We start from the raw sequence: 19,788 nt of genomic DNA on the forward strand, positions 1-19,788 counted from the left end.
TGACTTTGGCCTTTTGGAGCCAGAGACTTGATCTCTTGTCTGGCCGCCTCCCGCCCTGGAATCCTCTCCCCCCTTCCTGGCCTCCCTGGCTCCCTTCAAATAGGTGCCAGACCCACCTTCCCCAAGAAGCCTGAAACACCTTCCGGCCCCGGGGCTCCTCCAACATTTTCTGGGACTTCTGCACTTCAGCACAGAATTGTTTGTTCTCTTCCTCCCCCTTCCCCCCAACCCTGCCACCCTCCCCCCCCCCAGTTGTACTGGAACTCGCTTTTGTCTTTATGTTCCCGGGTCAGCGTGGGCTTAATAACTGCTCGGGGAGTGACACGGCTGCATTTGGAGAAGTATAGCTTTAAAAACCATTTTAATGCCTGTTTTAAAAATCTCCATTTTGGTTTCCAGGTCCCTGGTTGTCATCCACTTCTGGGCCCCATGGGCTCCCCAGTGCACACAGATGAATGACGTCATGGCGGAATTGGCCAAGGAGAACCCCCAAGTGGCATTTGTGAAGGTGGGGCGCCTTTGGGAGAGTTCCAACTCTGAATTCGTTTTTCCTCAAGCATTTGGCTTTATAAAAAAAATGTAACTGTTCGTGTGTTGCTAGCTTCGAAGCACTTAGAGACCCCACTCCCCATTTTGAGGCCCAGCCCAAGTAGAGAGCCGGCAACACTTGGTTCTGGGATTCAGTGGGGAGAAATGCAAAAGCATTCCAAGACGTTCCAAATAGAGCGGGAGGGATTAGACGCTTTTAGCTATTTTCATGTATAGAGTTCATGTGCACCCCCCCCCTGTACTCCCACCCTCTACCCCCCTCACAACTCCTCACATACTAACCCACCCCTCCCTTTTCCCCCTCCAGTATCAAAGGCCTTCATAGCCTTTCCCCCTTTCCCTTTTTAGGCTTCTTAGACTTTACTCCCCAACTGCCTGCAATGCTCTCTCTCTCTTCTCTGACCACTGCGCTCTGTGGCTTCCTTGAAATCCCAGCTAAAATCCTACCTTCTGCCGGAAGCCTTCCTTAACCCTTCTTAATTGCGGTGCTTTCCCGCCACTAATTCTCTCTCATTCAGCCAATGCAGACCTTGCTTTATTTGCCTATTGTCTCCCCTATTCGATTGTGAACTCCTTGGGGACAGGACTGTTTTTGCCACTTTTTGTAAACCCAGTGTTTAGCACAGTCTGGCACAAAGTTAATGTTTGTATTCACACACACACACATTCACACACACTCACACACAACCACACACTCACACACATTCACACATAACCACACACTCACACTCACACACACTCACACATACACACTCTCACATTTGCACACACACACTCTTTCAAACACACACACTCATTCACACTCACACACACTCACACTCACACATTCACACACACTCACACTCACACACAACCACACATTCACACACACACACACACTCATTCACACACACACTCACACACACGCATACATACACTCACCTATCTGATTTCCATTTTGTGCATGCAAACAGGCAATATATGGATTATATACAACATGCGTGTGTACATATATATGCATCGCTTTTTCTGAAGAACAAACTGAGCTCTGCAGCTGATACAAATCTACACTTGACGCCACAGTTTTAGAGCTGTGAGCTTTGAAAAATTACGACAGGAATATGGAAAACAGGAATGAAAGATAACGGGACTTGCAGTGCCTGATATAATACTAGAAGGTGCAACATTATAACTGCTTGTTTAGCTCGTGCTAAAAGATCATGATTACAAGTGAGATTAATGATTAATTGTTTCAATCCTGGGATTAATCAAGATAAAGGTAATTGTTCTAAGTCAGTTTTGATGGGAATCGTGTTACTGGTTTAAGTAACTGGCTGCTTGCCCCATGATTTATTTAGAGTGAAGACAGAATTACCTGCTCAGTGGTTGCTCACCCTGGCTGTAAGGTTTGAAGTTGGTGAGGTGCTTTCGGGCTTTGGGAAGGCTTTCTTTTCATTTCTGTCACCTGAGCTCCTGATAAGAGAACCTGGCAGCAGTTGGGGCCTGGCTTGGGCTGCCGGGACTTGAGTGAAGACACCTAGAGTGGATTGGGAAATCCTTTCGTGATTCACTACTTTCCCAAAATTCTCCATTTGCCTTAATCCCTTGGTTTTTGGGGGGGAGTTCTCAAGGACAAATTATAGCCTTCGTGGAATTAGGTAGCTCATTGAATGTGCTGAGCTTGTATTTGATCTTGTATTTGAGCTTGTATTGGATGTTGTATTGTGTTGGATGTTCTGGGACAGTGAAATGAAAGGTAGTGTATTGGAGGGAGAACTTGCATTTCCCAGACTGAGGGGCTGTGTAAGCAAAATTAAACATTTTAGCTACTGCAGGCCATTTGAAAACAATTCTCTCTTTTTGAGATTTTTTTGGGATTCTGAGGGCATCTAGCTTATAACATGCAGGAGTCAAGCTTAGTGTGATCTTTTGGGAAGGGCAGTGATAGCTTCATTTGCTGTACTACAGTGTCACACATTCGTAAATAACGCATTAGAATCCTCCGGGACTCTCGTCCAGCCTTCTCTTCTTACATAAGAAGGCTGAGGCCCGCACATGCTGAGTGATTTGTCGAACGTCACTTAGTAACAGAGCCAGGTTTGAGCCTGTCTTTGGATTAGGCGCTCCTATTTTTTATTTTTATTCTAAAAGTTTTTTGGTGGACTTGAAGCAAGTTCATTTTGTAATAAATGATAAAGGAGTATTTTATTTTATTTTTATCTATCTATCTATTTATTTATTTTTGCTGAGGCAATTGGGGTTAAGTGACTTGCCCAGGGTCACACAGCTAGGAAGTGTTAGTTTCTGAGACCAGATTTGAACTCAGGTCCTCCTGACTTCCGGCCTGGTACTCTATCCCCTGTGCCACCTAGCTGCCCCAAAAGTAGTATTTTAAATAACTAGCAATATATTTTGCTTTATGTGGATTGATTTTTTTTTTCAATTTTTTCAATTTATTTATGTTTATCCTGTGAAATATTTGTTAATTACATGTAAAATTTATTTTTTACATTTATTTTATTATTATATTATATGTAATCAAATCCAATATAATATATATTATAATATGTAATATATTATACAATTTATTACATGTAAAAATAAATTTGGAACTCTAAATTTTAATAATGAATAAACATTCATTGTTAAAATTTAGAGTTCCAAATTCCCTCTGTTTCTCCTGATTCTTCTCTCTCCTTGAGAAGAAGAGGAATTTGATATCAGTTACGTGAGTTAGCTCATCCAAAACATATTTCCATATAATATAGAAATTAGCCATGCTGCACTCAGTCCAGAGGATGGCATTTTTCATTGCGGATCCTTTAGAATTGTCTTAGATGATTGTGTTGCTGAGGAGAGCTAAGTTTTTCACAGTTGATCATCGTTACAAGCTTGCTGTTATGTGTACAGCATTCTTCTGGTTTTCCTGAAATCCCGCTTATCATTTCTTATAGCAATTTACACATAGATTGCTAAATATAGACATATTTCTTACAGCAATGTACATATAAATTGTGAGGGACTCTAAAGTTTCCTCACAATCATAGACCACAACTTGTTCATCTATTCCCCAGTTGATAGATACCTCATATGTTAGATTTTGAAAAGATAAATCTTATTTTAATTAGACCATATCCTCTGTTCATTTTGGAGGATTAATGGGAAATGACATGATAGCACCTTTCATTCAGATGCTTACAATATACCTCAGAAGAGTCATTGAGGGGCAGCAAGGTGGCACTGTGGATAGAGCACTAACTCTGAAGTCAGGAGAATGTGAGTTCAAATCTGACCTAGCTGTGTGACTCTGGGTAAGTCACTTAACCCCAATTGCCTCAAGCAAAAAAAAGAAAGAAGGAAAGAAGGGTCATTGAGCTGGAAAGGACCTTAGAGACTATCTAGTCCGTCCCTTTCATTTTATTTCTTTTTGCTTTGACTGCAGTTGCATTTATTCCTGCTTGTAATGCTCTGGCCTAATGCTACAGAAAAGCAAGATGCTAAAATGAGGTGATAAACAAGCCACTTTGCATTCCCTTCGGGATGTGGTAACTGAGGTCCAGGGAAGATAGTGAGTCTTGCTAAAGCTTATTTGGGTGTTCATGGCTTTTTCTACTGACTTCACCATAGCACCTTTCTCAGACACATCTATTACCAAATACTCTGAAATACTTTATTTTTTATTACTAAAGCACTTTTAAATTCTTAAAATATTTGAATGATTTTGGCCTATATTTCGTATTCTTAGTAAAAAACAAATCAAACCTTCATTTCAAGTTTAAATAAATGACTCCTTCCTATGCTGACACAAAAGGCTTGACATTTTCTTCAGTCCTTGTGAATGGCAACATTGCAGAGTAGAATGGACCATAATCTACTCTGCTCCACAGTGGGGTGAGCTTGGGTAAAACTCCAAAGTGAGTTTTCTCATTCAGTATTATAGATAATTTTGCTGGATATGGCATTTTTGGCTGCAGGTCAAAAGTCTGTACGGCATGATTCCAGGACTCGTGATCTTTTATTGTGGCTGCTGATAAGCCTGGCACAATTCTAATCGTAGCCCCAGCATATTTAAATTGTTTTTGTCTTGTTTCTTGCAAATTTTTTTTTGAAATTTGGGAATAATTTTCCTATGTTCTAGGTGAGGTGGTGATCAATGAATTTTTTTCTATTTCTACTTTCTCCTCATGTTCTATCACTCCAGGACAATTTTCTGGGATTATTTTTTGCTCTTTTGGGTCTAGGTTCTTTTTTTTTTTTTTTTTTTTTTTTTTTGGTCACAACTTTCAGGCAGTCCAATTCTTATATTTTCTCTTCACAATCTGTTCTTCACATCTGTCATTTTTCTTATGAGATGTTTTACACTCTGTTGTATTTTTTCATTCTTTGTAATGTTTTGTTATTTGTTTGGAAGCCCAAACCAAGAGCTCCACCCTCTAGCACGTCCTGAGTTTTCTCATTTGTAAAATATCAATCATCTTTCCCCTAACTCCTCATAAGGATGGCTGCAAAAATCAATAGAGAAAACATAAGTAAAATGATTTGGCACCTGTGAAACTCAGTGGAGGGAAAGGGTCACTCTTGTTGCTCTGACATTAGAATGGATCTTCCTGCCTTAAGAGCAGAAGAGGATCCCAACCTGGATCAGAAGGGTGGAAGAATGTGTTACGGCAAGAGAATGGCCATCAGAAGGTTAGTTGCAAGGCCCTTCCTATAGATGGTCATGGTTCTGACTGCTCTGAAGATGATACATCATCCTATGTCCCGGGTCATGAATGTCATTGGGAAAAGGGGCATCTGTTAGAGCCATTGTAGTTAAAGAAAGGCCTTGAAGTTGGATACTTTAGGCAGCCACGTGCCAGCTGAATCGTCAGGGTTGGTTCCAGGTGTGTGCCTGCGATGTGATGTCCAGGGGTGGATAGGAAGGCCAGGCACAGCTTTCTTTCCAGGATGTGGAGCGTCTCTGCCTGTGGCTTGTTGGTCTGCTGATAACCGAAATTGGGCATTTCAAAAGAGAGAAGATGGAATCCCAAGAGCCAAATCAGCACTTAAAATATTGATTTGCTGTTCGCCAGGGCACACAGCTTTCACAAGGCTGAGCTAGAGGAATCTTTGGACAGTTAACAGAGAGCCATAGAACTGGCAAGATGGGGTTCATGGCTCTGACTTGGGAGCAGCTCTGGAAGGCTTGAGGTTGCACAGCACAGGCTGATGGGTCTTGGCAGCAGGTGAATTCTCTTTATAGTAAAATCCCTCTTCTGGATACAAAAAGCATGATTTGGACTGGGGCCCGGACATGGAGTCAAGGAGGAAAGCCCACCAGTATCTGAAGTCAGTAGCTTCATTTTGCACATTTGCTCAGCAGAGTTCTGAACTGGAAGGGAAGGAGATGGACAATTAATGACCCGAGACCACCAGGTTGAATGTAGCCAAAAGGGGCGCATGGTGGGCCTGCTTGTGTTCTGCCCATCAGCTCAGAAGTGACCTGGTATGTGATGACCTAGAGACCCTTTGTTTTCATGGCTTTCTCAGTCTTCATGGGGATGTCACTCAAAACAGGAGTGTCGGGGCGACTGAGGCGCAGATGGGGATTTGTGGTTGTGCATGTGCTCGCTTCCTTGCCCGTTTGGGAGACGTGAGCAGATTTTTTGGTGAGGGTGTGGGGACCAGGTCGGTGGAGGAGAAATTGTAAAGGGCCATTGCAGTAGTTCTGGTTGCACAGGAGAGATTCATGCCAGGTTTAGTTTTAGGATCTGGTTTCATGGACACTATGGTTTTTTTTTAGTACTTTTTTTTTTAGTTCCCCCAGGGATAGAGAGGGAGAGAAATCTCTTTCCTCTTCCCTTTTTCTTTTCCTCTCTCTCCTCCAGTTTGGGTTCCCCATAGTAAGAAGCTGGTTGTTTTTAGGAGAGAAAATGATCCTCCCAGATTTGACTTGTTCAAAAAAGTCCTCCTGAGGTTTTAGCCCCCACAGGTCTTAGTGATTCTTGACTTTGACCTCAGTTTTGATCGTGGTAGCAGGAAGACTCTTGGAGGGACAGGAATTGGCATTTTGTTTTTAGTTGTCTTAGTCATCTTATGATAGCACAGACTGTTCAAGGGATATAGAGGAAGGTCCTTTTGGCTCCCCATAGGCATAGGACCATCGTAATGTTGGCTTTAGATATAGTCTTTTTTTTTTTTTTTTTTTCTGAGGCAATTGGGGTTAAGTGACTTGCACAGGGTCACACAGTTAGCTGAGGCTAGATTTGAACTCAGGTCCTCCTGACTTCAAGGCCTGTGCTCTATCCACTACACCATCTAGCTGCCCCTAGATACAGTCTTAAATGATTATTTTTCATCTAAGTAATTTATAGTCTTTTTTTAGTAACAGCTTTTGATTTTCAAAATGCATATAAAGGTAGTGTTCAACATGCACTCTTGCAAAAACCTCCTGTTCCAAATTTTCTTCCTCCCTTCCCCCCCCCCATTCCCCTCCCCTTGATAGCAAGGAATCCAGTACAGGTTAAACATGTGTACTTCTTCTAAACATTTCCATATTTATCATGCTGCACAAGAAAAAGCAGATCAAAAAGAAAAAATAAGAAAAAAAAAAGCAACAAAAAAGGTGAGAATACTATGAGTGGATCCACATTCAGTCCTGATAGCTCTCTCCCTGGGTGCACAAGTCTATTGAAATTGGCTTGAATCACCTTGTTGTTCAAAGGAGCCATGTCCATCAGAATTGATCATCACATAATCTTGTTATTGCGCACGATGTTCTCTTGGTTCTTTTCCTTCACTTAGCATTCGTTCATGTAAGTCTCTCCAAACCTTTCTGAAATCATCCTGTCGATCATTTCTTATAGAAAATAATCTTTTGTTTTTTTAAGTGATTTATAATATTACAAGTTTCAGGGAAAATGTTTTGTATGGAATAGCTCTGTGTGGTGCTCATTCTGGCTGTCAGTGTCTGTATTAAAATAGAAAAGGAGTGAAGGGTATGTTGGGAAAGTGGATTGGAGCCTGTCCTGTTACTGCATCAAGGTGGCAAGAAAATGGCTTGCCATGACCAGGCGTAAAACGACTACATGTTGGCCCCAGTTAAGAGAGCTGCTGTCTCACATTCAAAGCTGAAAGCCAATAAATCACAGCTAGCACTATTTTAGGGGTGATGCTGGGACTGCCACAGGCTTTTTGTCCCTTGATTTCAGAGAGACACGGTCAGGGAGAGAGTCGGATGTATCTGCAAATACACCGCCGGATGAATGGAACCTCTCGCGTTGCGCTCGGTTCTCATAGCCGTCCCTGGCTCATGGGTAGCACAACTACAGACACTCCGAGAGATCCAGGATGATGTTTTACCTCCTGGTTCTACTTGTAGTACACATAATGAGAGGTAGAGAAAAGTGCCTCCGGACTCCGGCACACCTGACTCCGCGTTCAGTACAACAAACATTGAGAGGTGCCTTGTAGGTGCCCTGTGCTGTGCCAGGTGCCAGAGGGTTCAAGATCAAAGTAAAGTGGCTCCTGACCCCAGTCATTCTGTACTGTTGTGCTGTAAGGAACGGTGAGCCGTAGGATAGGAACAAGCACTTTCCAGATGGAGAAATGAAAGCTATCTATAGTCATGAAAAAGTGGCTTCAGATCTTTCTCTTCGGAGGGCTCTTTTGATGACGGGAAGGGCCAGGCTCAAGAGGGGAGAGATGAAGGCAGGATGCCACTGTACAGGCTGGTGGATGAGCTCTGCCGAGAAGCAGCCGCCTGCCCTCTGTGTCTGCGGGCCTGTGCCCAAGGGCAGGGAAGCAAGGACAGACTTTGTGGCTCTTCGAAAGCAGCACCTGCTTGGTCACTGAGTCCTCCTGAGCTTTTTCTCCACTCTTCAAGGCAGCCTGCTCCCCTTGCACGCATCGTAAGGCCTTTCCCTGTGACTTGTGCCCCAGTGCTGTGCTCTGGCTCCAGCCAGCACGAGGCTAATCTTCCTTGTGGCATAAAACCTCAATCTGGTCCTTATAGACAGTCTTTCTGTTCCCCAAGAGGTGATGCAGAGGCAGCTTTAGCAGGGCTCGGTCCTTGCTGGGATGCCCACTGGGTGTTTGCTGGGGGACTAAGGGCCTCCCTGGGGAAAAGGGAGCTATGAAGGTGGGGTCACATGGAGGGGAGATGCTGCAGGGACTTTTGGACTTGTTGAGAGCTGCCAGCATGTAGTTCAAGTTGTCTAGCAGCACATGAGCCAAACGGCCCTAGAGCTCCTGAAGGAGCTCGGGACTGGGCCACCGGATTTTCCAGTTTGAGGAGCTTGTGCTTCTAGCCCGGGAGAAGTGGGGAGAGGGCCCTAGGACTGCACCCGGGAGGGGAACCTTCTCAGGCAGAAGCATGTAAAGCAGAGCTCTTGGGGGGAGAGGGACTGCTCCAGGATTGTCAGAGGCCATTCTGGCTGACCTTTTAAAAAATCTAATTTCAAAAATTTCCAGTTGGCTCCATCAACTGGAAGTGGCCGGTTTGCTTTCACTTCCTTGTCAAATCTTGAACTGATTAAGGGAGTAAGGGAGCAGAAGTGTTGTTCTCTAAGCGTCATTTCTGTTCTCCGTGCCGGGTATGTTTGGGCGCAGTTTCCCTAGAGTTTTACTGGATGTCCAACTGGGTTTTTCTGCTGAGATGGTAAAGAAGATGGAGAGATGGGCTGGATGTCAGCGCCCTCGGGTCAGGGGCAGAGCTGTTTGGTTTGGCCTTGGCTCCAGGAACTGAGAATGCCAGAGGTGGAGCAGAAGGCAGCCCGCGAGGGGAATGGCTATGAGGTCAAGTCAGGAAGGGGGAGGCAACATGGTGGAGATCAAGAGGGAAGCTTGACTCTTGGCTTTAAGAAATCCTCTTCCTGAGTCAGGCTGGAAGGTCACCTGGCCTCTGCAGCCCCTCCCTGCACGGTGGGATGTTCCGGCCTCCACATGTGAACAGGGCTTAGGCAGCCCATAGGAGGCCTGGGAGGAACTGGCCTTGTTGGGGCTGCCCCAGAGCAGATGGGCGGTCAGCAGGCAGTTATTAGCACAGTTACTGTATGTGCAAAGGACTGAAGGTACAGGGAAAGGGAGACAAAGGGCTCTGCTCACAGGAGGCACTTTTCTTGTTTGGTTCCCTTCTGGTTAACTGAACCAGGAACCGTAGGAGGAAGTTGCAGAGGGGTCAATGGAGACTGGCTGTCAGGAGAGACCATTTAATACTGAGAAGTGGCCTGCACTGGCCCAGAAGGCGACTGAGCGTGAGGGGGGGGAGGGCAGAAGGGATCCTGGTTGTGAGTTGAGCCGGCCCAGACGCCCTGAGCTCCCGTCATCTCTGGGATCCTTTGAAAGAGGAGAATGCAGGATCTAGCCACAAGCCTGAGCACTGAGCGGTGGAGAGATGGCAGGAAGACCAGAGGACCAAGCACTGTTCAGAGGAACAATTTCAGTAGAATTGACGGAGCAGAAACCTGAGCCATTTTATTCATGTTTGACTCTTCCCTCATTTGGGGTTTTCTTGGCAAAGAGAATAGAGAGGGGTTCCCGGGAGCTAGTGGCTGCTGGGGCCCTCCCTCTGACCAGCAGAACAGAGCCCTTCACGTGAGAGGATGATAACCATCCAAGGAGACGGAGAGGCAGGTGCAGTCTCCGACCTCGCTCCCCTTCCCTCCTGCTTCCCCCTTCTTTCTTTCCTAATTCACAAGCAACATCTACGTCAATAAAGGCTGTGCTGCATTTCCTTCAAGTGTGTTATGATTCACAGCTATGGGGGCTTTTGCACTTAGGGCAAACCCTGGCTGTTAAGGACCATGCCTATCTTTTTCCCCCGCTCATTTTACAGATGAGGAAATTAAAAAGATAGGGTCACGTGTGTCTGAGGTCAGATTTGAACTTGGTCCTCCTGCTCTATCCACTGTCCCCAGAAACTTGAGAGCAGGGACCTAGAAAGGAGTGGGCAATGAGGACGTACAGTCAGTGACTAGACCCCACTCTTTCTTGGTGGTAGGCCGTAACCTGGGGCCGGGCGTGGGACGAGGGTGGTGAGTGATTACGAGCTGGGGTGCGGTATTTGAATGCTGGCAGAACCTAGACATTGTCCTAGCATGTCCTTTCCCCAGCTCTGTGAGGTGGTGATTCTTTTATCTCCATTTTAGTTGAAGTAGTTTTGCTGTGTTTGAAAGGAAATCTGAACCTACCGTTTGTCCAGTTCCAAGTCTGGTAGAGCAGATGTGGCTTGTTATGGCCGTGTCAAGGTGGGTTTTTGTTTTTTAATGGGAAGTGGATTTGTGTGTGTTTGGAGGCCTCGGAGCAGGAAGGAGACGGGAGACATAGTAATGGGGGAGTGATGCTTGGTGGGGCATCAGAGGAGGTAGGCCAGGTAGAAGGAGCCTGGTGAGGTGGAAGGCTACCAGGGTAGAGGAGGGGAGAAGCGATGAGAAACGGAGGAGCGGCCCCAGAGATGCCCTTGATCTTCCCATTGCATAGGAGGTGAGAGAGGATGAGGCAGGAGTGTCAGTATTCTGAAGAAAACCGTCCCCTCAGTTCCCTTTGTGGCTTGTAGTTTGAGATAGAAATCTTGACTTTTTCCAAAAATCTTCTCTTTGGGAGGTACCGCTGGCCTTTTTCTTGATGGATGTCTGTCACTAGGAGACACTTGTCAGACACAGGTGTCCCAGGCTCCGTCTTAGGGTGGGGTTCTGGGAAACCCCTCTTGGATAGGTCCTCTTGGAGAAAGCAGAAGGTCGTAAAGAAGAGACTTAAAAACTTATCACATTTCATATAGAAATAAGCCACCATCATGTCGCATTCTAGCTTTATAGTAGGCTATTTGATGTCTACTTTTGTTTTTATTTAGTTTCTAGCTTTAGGTTTTCCCATATAATTATTGTTCGCCTACCACAATGGAATTTTATTTTATTTTTTTAAACAATTACAGTAAGAAAGCAATTGTGATAAGTAACCTAAAGCTTTCTTGGAATTAATTATTTTTTGAAGGGTTTTCATTATTGAAACCTTGTTAAATAAGGAAATGTTTTGGCAAAAGAGATTGTAAACAAATATTTACTCAGTACAGTTCAGGTTTAATTCAATGAAAAATTAAAAAATTTTTTACTATTTTTGAACTAGGCAAAAGTATTTGTAATTATTGATTAGTAGATATCCTTGGTGTTTTAATGAATTTTGGTAACCTGGGCATTGAAAGCGATGCTTTCAACATCATTGATTTTATTTTTAAATGTTTCTTTTTGGACACATTTGCCGCATTCTAAGGGGATGCAGAGGAGCTTCTTGCTGCAGAATGTTACCTTCTTAAGGTGAAGTGAATTGGGGGCATTTCCTCATTGCTCTTCTTTTTCTTTTATATTTTTAAATGGGAGGCAGATTGTTTTTTTGACTATGTGACTATTTTAAAAACTTTATTTTAGCTTCCATTATTTATGATATAGAAACAATACAAAGGAAAATGTATAAGAAAAATGAAAATAAAAAAAGGTCTAATTTTTAGAAAGTTAGAAATGAAATCTCCATGATACTGCAATGATTTCCAAATAAAGGTACTCTCTTAAAGGGGGGGATCATTTCAACAATAGAAAATTAGTGGATTGTCATTTGTGCGAAAGCCTTGATTCTTTATATTTTATTCGTGTCGAAGGGATCACTCTTCATTATTTAACCTAGCAAGCTTTCCAAGGAAACGGTGGAACAAAGAGGGTACAGAAATTAGATTACATTGGAAACTCAGCAAGTCAATCAAGATACAATGTTTAAAGCTCTTTGAAAGAGTCTCCGAGTCAGTCTTTGTGGCCCCCCAGTGGGTTTCTAGGCCGTGGAGGCATAAAGTTAGGCACTGGTGTAACCGTAGGGCAGTCTCTCCCTGTTGCCTTTAGTGCCCGAGTGGAATTTGCGTGAATCACTTTGTCATGAATGCATGAGAATATGTTTGACTTGGTCTGTTCGTCCTGCCATAAAAAGCACTTGGAAGCTAATCAGTTTATTGGTACCTGTTCTGAAAGATGAATCTTTATTTGGATGTGACCTTCCTCATGTCTGGAAATTATAGATTCATTGCTAAGGGACCTTAGGAGAATGAGACTGAGAGAAAACTGAGTCGGAGGGGGAAGGCGCCTGCCCAGGGGCCTGTCTCTCCTGCCACATTTGAATTCAGGCTCTCCTGACCCCATCCCCAGCTTCATCCATCCACCACACCATTTGGATGTCTCAGTGTGCTGAGAGTGATTTTTAAATTCTGAATTTAGAGAAAACCAAAGAGAGGGACACAAAGAGATTAGAGGGGAAAGGCAAAACTGTTTAGTAAAAAAGCTTGGAATAAATAACAGCCAGTTGCTTTCAAAGATTTTCACCTCGCATCTTCTTTCTTTTAAGCTTCCTTGTCTCTCTGCATTTTAAAAAACGCTTCTTCACTCACTCTTGTCTTCTCCATCCTGTTGCTAGCACCCTTTACCTCGAGGCCTCTCAGTAAAAAGAGAAGACCACAGTCCTTGTAGCAAATGGACATTGTCAAGCAAAACAGATCAAGTCTTTGCCAGGTCCAAAAATGTCTTTCCTTCTGTATGTGGAGCCAAAGTGGACCATCAGGCTCATGGTTGAAACTTGCATGGACCATGCTGCTTTAAGTATTTCAAAGTTGATTGTTAGTCTTGATGTTAGCACTGTCTCTTTTTTTTCCCTGACTTTGCTTGCTTCAGTTTGCATTAGGTCATACAAGTCCAAATTTCTTTTCCATCATCCCATTCTTATTTTGTGGTTTAATCATATTCTGTTGTATGTATGTTCTATAAGTTCATTATCTTATTCACTGTCTGCTTGAGGACCTTCTTGGTTTCTGTTTCTCTGTTTAGGAAAAACCAAAACCAAACTGCTATAATTTTTTTTTTTGGGGGGGGGAGCCGTTGTATGGTTCTGTTGGTGTGTACACCAGTAATGGTATTGCTAGGTCAAGGGATATATACATTTTAGTAGTTTTGGGGGCAGAGTTCCAGCTTTTTTGCAGACTTAACAGCACCAATCCACATCACCAATAGCGAAGCCGGGTCTGTTTTCCTGCAGTCTCTTTAGTAGTTGTGCTGACTAATTTTGGACTGCATCAGAGACTGCCTTTTCAGATGAAGAAAGGCCTCTTCATTGTAAATCACTCATACCTTTTAACTGAGTGTGATGATTGTTCATCAAGGAGCGAGGGTCGCCTCTTTGCTGAAGGAAACCATTTGGGTGGCATCTTGTCATTCTTTTTAGTTTCCATGAAAGGGATGGAGGAAAAATGGCAGTGTAGAGGGAGAAGCCACTCCTTGTTCTCCTGAAGTGGGCAAAAGCAAGACTGGTATACAGCGAAGGTTGTCCGAATTTCCCCAAGCACAAGCTCTTTGGGAACAGCCATTTTTGCCATCCTTTAGTGCTTCTGCAGTCTGCCCTTTTAGAGTTCCAGTAATTAGTCAACTGAAATTGGCGGTGTCAAGTTGATAGAATTTTCATATTGGGATTTGGATTATTAGAAGTATGAAGTTGCCCAGAGAAGGGGCTCGCAAATGTTGCCTCGCAAATAGACAATAAGAAGAGAAGAGTCAGAAAACCCAGGAGTGTGCAAGGTGAAAGGGACAAACAAAAGATAAATTACTCTTCTTTCTCTATTATATAGTCAAGGTTTGTTAAAAGAAATATAATCAAAGATTTAGATAAAAATAGTATTTTCAGTCCCCTGGAAATGTCAGATTCTTGGGGGGGAAAAGTGTATATTTAAAAAAAACTTTTAACAATATAATTTATCAATAAATTTTATTTCCTGCAGGTATAATGTTAATGCAGGATCTTATTGGTTTCAAAAAGTTTATATTAAATTGGCAGTCCTTTGAGGGAAAAATATAATGTGCTTGAATTTGTCTCAAAGCATACCATTGATAAACCTCCACATAAAGTAGTTTACTCTAGTTGAATTCTAATTTCTAATTTAGAAATTCTAGTACTAAATATGTTTTCACAGCCATGTTTCAGATATTGCATTGTATTATAGTTCAGAGGCCTCAATGAAATTATCCATCATGATGCTGCCATCTTGGTTTTTCTTTGAGTCCGCATTTAAATGTGTGAATAGACTCACAGACGGGTTTCCTAGCAAGTTTCCTGCTCGCTGTCCAGCAGTCTTGCAGGAGTTAAAAGTAAAATGTATCAGACATCAATAGTTTATTGGAGAAATACTCCTTTTGCTTCATAATTTGCAGAAGGCCGCAGCTGTCAGTCATGATGTACTGCCTCTCGGAATTAGTCAATAGAGCAAACAGGAAGAATTGCTGTGGGCAGAAAATAAGCACTGTAATCATGACATAACTGGGGTCAGTGATTTATGGATTTCAATATAGTAGGAGCTGCATATGATTGAAAATTTACTAGGTCACTAGTGCACCAAAAGCCTCCAGGCATCTTCTGAAATGTGCAACAAAATAAAACCCTCTGAACCTGTTTTGACACCGTGCACGCGCCTTCGAGTGAGTCTCATTTAAATGTAAATGTGTCGTAAACTTTTGCACCAAACTCTTTTAAGACATAAAATTCTTCAAAGGACATTACATGGGAGATTGAGATACAGAGCCCTCTGATGATCGAGCCTGTTTTTTCTTCTTTTCAAGTTGGAAGCGGAAGCTGTTCCTGAAGTGTCTGAGAAATATGAAATTAGTTCTGTCCCCACCTTTCTGTTCTTTAAGGTAAGCCTAAAGACAGCCAGGAGATCTCTGTTGAGTAGACCAAGCTTTCCATTCCCCTTCTCTAAACCCTGAACCCCGAGCTCGAGCCCTAGGTTCCATCTTGCTTGGCTTGGCTGTGGGGCGCTGAGGCTTGAGGACACACTCCTTGGGCTTCTGGTGCTCCTCCCTGACAAAGAGGAACAAGGGCCCGAGACTCCTTTGCCCATTTGGCTTTGTGCTCCTTGGGAGCAGGGCCCTCATCTCGTGGTGGTGGGCTCAGCCAGCTCCCCACCTTGGATGGCCGGGGTTGCCTCCTGAATAAGAGCTGTCGGAGGCCCCTTTGTGAGAAGCTCCCCCATCTGGTCCTGAGCTTGGGAGCTGAGGGGCTTAGTTTGGGGCCACGGGCTTGTCCTTGTTCCACTAGGATCCTTGTGGCCAGGAACCCAGGGGCCATGAGTCTTGGAATGCTTGCTTTATGCCTGGCCACCTGGTCCAGAGGAGCTGGGATTTTGTGGCCTCTGGGGTTAGCTGCCATTCTGGTGGCTTTTATAGGGAGGAGAACCATCTTTCCCCTCTCTGGGAGTCAGCCCTGGCCTTTTTGGTGAAGAGACCCTCTTCCTTTCCTTCCATGAGCCCTCGCCCCTGTTTTGTTTCTGGGGGTGGAGGTGGGGGTGGCTTGCCTTCGTGGCAGACTGAACAGTATCCCTCTGCCACTGCTTCCTCCCTGGTTTTAGAACGCGCAGAAAGTGGATCGGTTAGATGGCGCCCACGCCCCTGAGCTGACCAGGAAGGTGGAGCGCCACATCACCAGCAGTGCTCTTCCCCGGGCCTCCAGTGAACGCACGAAGGAGGACCTCAATCTTCGGCTCAAGAAGCTGACCAACGCCGCCCCGTGCATGCTCTTCATGAAAGGGTCTCCACAAGAACCCCGTTGTGGTGAGCATCTTCTCAGGGGGCCAGGGCCAGAGGGCAGCTGTTGAGGGAGGGGCCCTTCCCCTAGAACTGCAGCCAGAGCCTGGTGAGAGAGTCATGGGGCTCCATGGGGGAAGGTCAGTGTAGACATGACTGATGGGTGGAGGGTGTGGCTCCTGGTGGTCTCTCCTGGCCCCCTCTTGTCTTCTTTCTTGACACTGAGGAGCTACAGAGATTACATACCCTTCTTTGCCTCGCTGCCACTTACCTTGGCTGGGGGGACCTTAAGATACCCCCCCCTTTCTAACACCAAGGTGCCATGACTGAGACACCAAAGTGGGATGCTGTGCTCTGTCTCCATCTTGTTTTTTGAATTTATTGGTTTGCTTTCAATTCAGGAGCTGCAGACTTTTGGATACTTCGGGGATTGGGTTGGGTGGAAGGAATCCTCTGAGTTGGGGGGTGCCCCCTGGCTCATGGGTCTTGGTGCCCCATCCTGTCTGCCCCGAGGATCATTGTTTCTGAGCTGTGTTTGATGGAATCTGTGACAGCAGGTGCCGGGCCAGTGCCATGAGGGGCTGCTCAGGGGGACTTCAAGGTGACCCACATATATTTGGCTCTGATTTCCTTGGTATTGCTAGGCATTGTCTTAGGGTTCAAGAGACAGTCCCAGAGGGGCTTGGCTCTAGGTTTATACTGTGCTCTGCTCATTGGTGAGAGCTGATGGCTTTGGGGCCTAACTGGGACGCTCCAGGAGCAACGGCAGCGGCCACAGTTCCCTTCATCTCAAGAAGTATGTGTGCACGCATTAGTGTGTCTGCCAGGGTCTTCCCATCTCCCTCTCCCCCCAGGGGGCAGTGTGAATGATGCTCCTGGGGCCGTCCCCACTAGAGCGGGCACAGGGCTTTGTACCATTGGTTTTGTATTGGAAAGCAAAGCCTGGGGACGTGGTGAAGATAAAGGCAAAGGGCGACGTTCTTTTCTGAAGTTCTTTGGGAGCAGATGGAGGTGCAGTGAGCATTCAGGGCGACGTGGGTTTGAGCCTGACCAAATACTAGCTAATTACGGAGATTGGGGTAAATCATGTAGCTTCTCTGCCTTGGTTTGCTTTACATGAAGACAAAGGAATTGTATATGAAGGTGTAGACTTTGTCAACTTGGAAATCAAGCTTGAACGAACTTTGTGGACACGGCGAGGGTCAGTGTGTGTGCACATGGGTATGTGTAGAGAGGCTGTTCAAAGGGCCTCAGACCTGCAGAAGGCTTGTACCCTTCAGGCCCTCCATGCTGTGGATGAAGGAGAAGCTTCATGGACTCTGGAGGAGGCCGGGAGCTCAGAAGGCCTCTCAGCCAGTCCTGGCCTATGAATCTGTGCAGATCTAATGGGAACTTCAGACAAATTCAGCCAAGGACTCCGAAAGGAAAATCCCCATCCTGTCTATCGTGGTGTTTTTGAGGTGGTTCCCTGAATCCCAGAGATGGTTCTCGAGACAGAGTTGGAACGGGGGGCGGCTGTGCCCGCTCCTCCCTGGGGTGACTTTAACCTCCTAAGAGACAAAGCCCATGGGCAGCATGGCAGATGCTGGCACATCGATCGGCCATCCCCTTTCATCATCCAGTTTCTTTGCAGATGGCTCCCCTTTTTGGAGAGTTCACCAGACAGCAGGGCTGTTTCTTTGTGCTCACTTGCTATCATTGTCCCACAGACAGGTGACACAGGCCCCAGATTTTGAAGTCCCCGGGTCTGGATTCAGATCCCAGCGTGGCTCTCAGCCTGAGTGTGTCCTCTGGCAAACTCTTGGTGGCTGGAGCCTCCATTCCCTCCCTTCCCCTGCACCCTGCTGCTGCTGCCGCCATCCAGAGAGGTTTTCTAAGGGTCAGAGTCTTTGCTGCTCTTGTGCCTCGGTGTAGGGAACAACTTGCTATATTGGGGTGGTCATTTCACTGGAGGACACCTTTAAATTTATGTGGTTGATTGTCTTCTGGCAACCTTACAGTGCTTTTAATGATGCAGGATGGGGGATTTCCTCTCCCTTTGCATTTTACTTATCACAAAAAAGGCAAAGAAGAGGCTGGCAGTGTCAGAGATCTTTTGAGAAGCAGGTTTCGGGTAAGCCAGGTCAGTGTAGAGTCCATCTAAGCTGCGCCTCCCATCTCTGCTTTTCTTGTTAAAGATGAGCTCTCACCAAATGCTTTGCTTTGCCCCAGCCCTCCCGCAGACTCTTCCCTCCCCTCTGAGGAGGGGGACCCCCTGGGCAGCTGCGTCCGCCCTTTCTCTCCGTGCCCCCAGCCCTCAGCCCAGCGCCTGGCCCGGTCAGCGCTAACGAACGCTTCGTTCCTTCCGGGAAGCTTTTGAGCTTTGTGCAGTGGTTTCTGTGCCAAGTGCCTCCCGTGAGCTGGGCACACAGAGTAGAAAAGGGAATAATAGCTTTTGTCCTTGTGGGAACAACTTTTGGTTGTTTGTCTTCCCAAATAAGTAAATATAAGGTGAATTAAAAATAACTGGGGAGGAGGGCAGGAGGAACAATCCCCCAAACTGGGGTTATCAGCATTAGTTAGAAGGCATCCCCGACCTGACTCTCATGGAAAGTCAACTTGTGGAAAGCTCAGAGGCAGGAAACAGTTTGTTGTATTGGGACGAAGAGTGAGTGAGGAGGTGGTGTGGGATCAGCCGGCGTGATAGACCAGGGCCAGATTGTGCAGGCACTAGGGAGCCATTGAGTCTTGAGGAGGAAGAGTGTTGTCAGACCTCTGCTTTGGGGAGAACATAGACTGGGAAGGGTCAGCAGTCTGCGGGAGGAGTGAGGAGGGGCTGAGCCTGGCTGTTGTCATGTTGGTGCTGTCGAAGTGACAGCCCAGAAAGGACCTTGGACATCAAGGAAAAAGCCCCAGCCTCCTGAAGGCAATGAGGGAAGCGAGCTTGTACACGAGACGAAGGCAGGAAAGAACATGGCCCTTCTTCAGAGCCTCTGGTTGTTGAAGCGTCTGAAGTGCCCACGTTGGCTGGTTTTCTCTTGGACAGATGTGGCCGGGATGTGGGCCGAGGCGCGCTTCCCCTATGCCTCAACCGTCCGACCGAGGGCCTGCCCAGCACAAACTGCCTCCAGAGCTGAGCTTTCCTTCCTCTGGACAGCCACCTTCCGAGCTTTGCTTTATTTATGTCATCTATCATGAATTAAATTGAATATTGAGTCTGTGGATGCACAGTTAAAACACGGTGTTTCCAGCTGTAATTATTCCGATTGTAGGCGAGGGCTTTTTTTTTTTTTCCCAGCGTCTACATAAGTCTTTTGGTAGAGGAATAAAGCCTCCTTCTCATTTTATCCCTAAGCATAACATTTCCAGGCTGCTACTTTAACCCTTAAAAATGAAACCCTCCCAATCAATCTTCCAGACTCCATGTAATTGCCTATGGCAAAAATAAAGCTTTTTCTCAGCCTGTTACAGTAGAAATGAGTTACTGTATTGGCAACAGAATAACCATCAGCAATCAGCCGTTAGCTGTTTACTAATGAACTCCCCGATGAGTGAGGAATTTCAGAAGCAGTACTTTACTCCAGGCTGAACGTGAACTTCACATCGCGGTGAGAGGGAAAGCCACTCAGATGCTGTACAAATAAATATTGGGGCTTCGCCTCCCCGTAAACTGCAGATCAGGGAAACTGCCAGAGCTCGCTCTCTC

General features: G+C 45.5%; 1 protein-coding gene across 2 annotated transcripts in view; it reads left to right on the top strand.

Moving 5' to 3' along the window:
* GLRX3 (glutaredoxin 3) overlaps positions 1-19,788 on the top strand; it is a 32,769-nt gene that overhangs the window by 2,133 nt on the left and 10,848 nt on the right. For both annotated transcript variants that reach the window (XR_012487221.1, XM_074297193.1), the window contains exons 2-4: positions 400-508; positions 15,141-15,215; positions 15,929-16,130. Coding sequence is in view for 1 of the 2 variants with exons in the window: in XM_074297193.1 (XP_074153294.1) it covers positions 400-508; positions 15,141-15,215; positions 15,929-16,130 (386 nt within the window). In the remaining variant the exon portion in view is untranslated. The remainder of the gene's footprint in view (positions 1-399; positions 509-15,140; positions 15,216-15,928; positions 16,131-19,788) is intronic.

Source organism: Sminthopsis crassicaudata, chromosome 2 (genome assembly GCF_048593235.1).
Source record: "Sminthopsis crassicaudata isolate SCR6 chromosome 2, ASM4859323v1, whole genome shotgun sequence".
Lineage (NCBI taxonomy): Eukaryota > Metazoa > Chordata > Mammalia > Dasyuromorphia > Dasyuridae > Sminthopsis > Sminthopsis crassicaudata.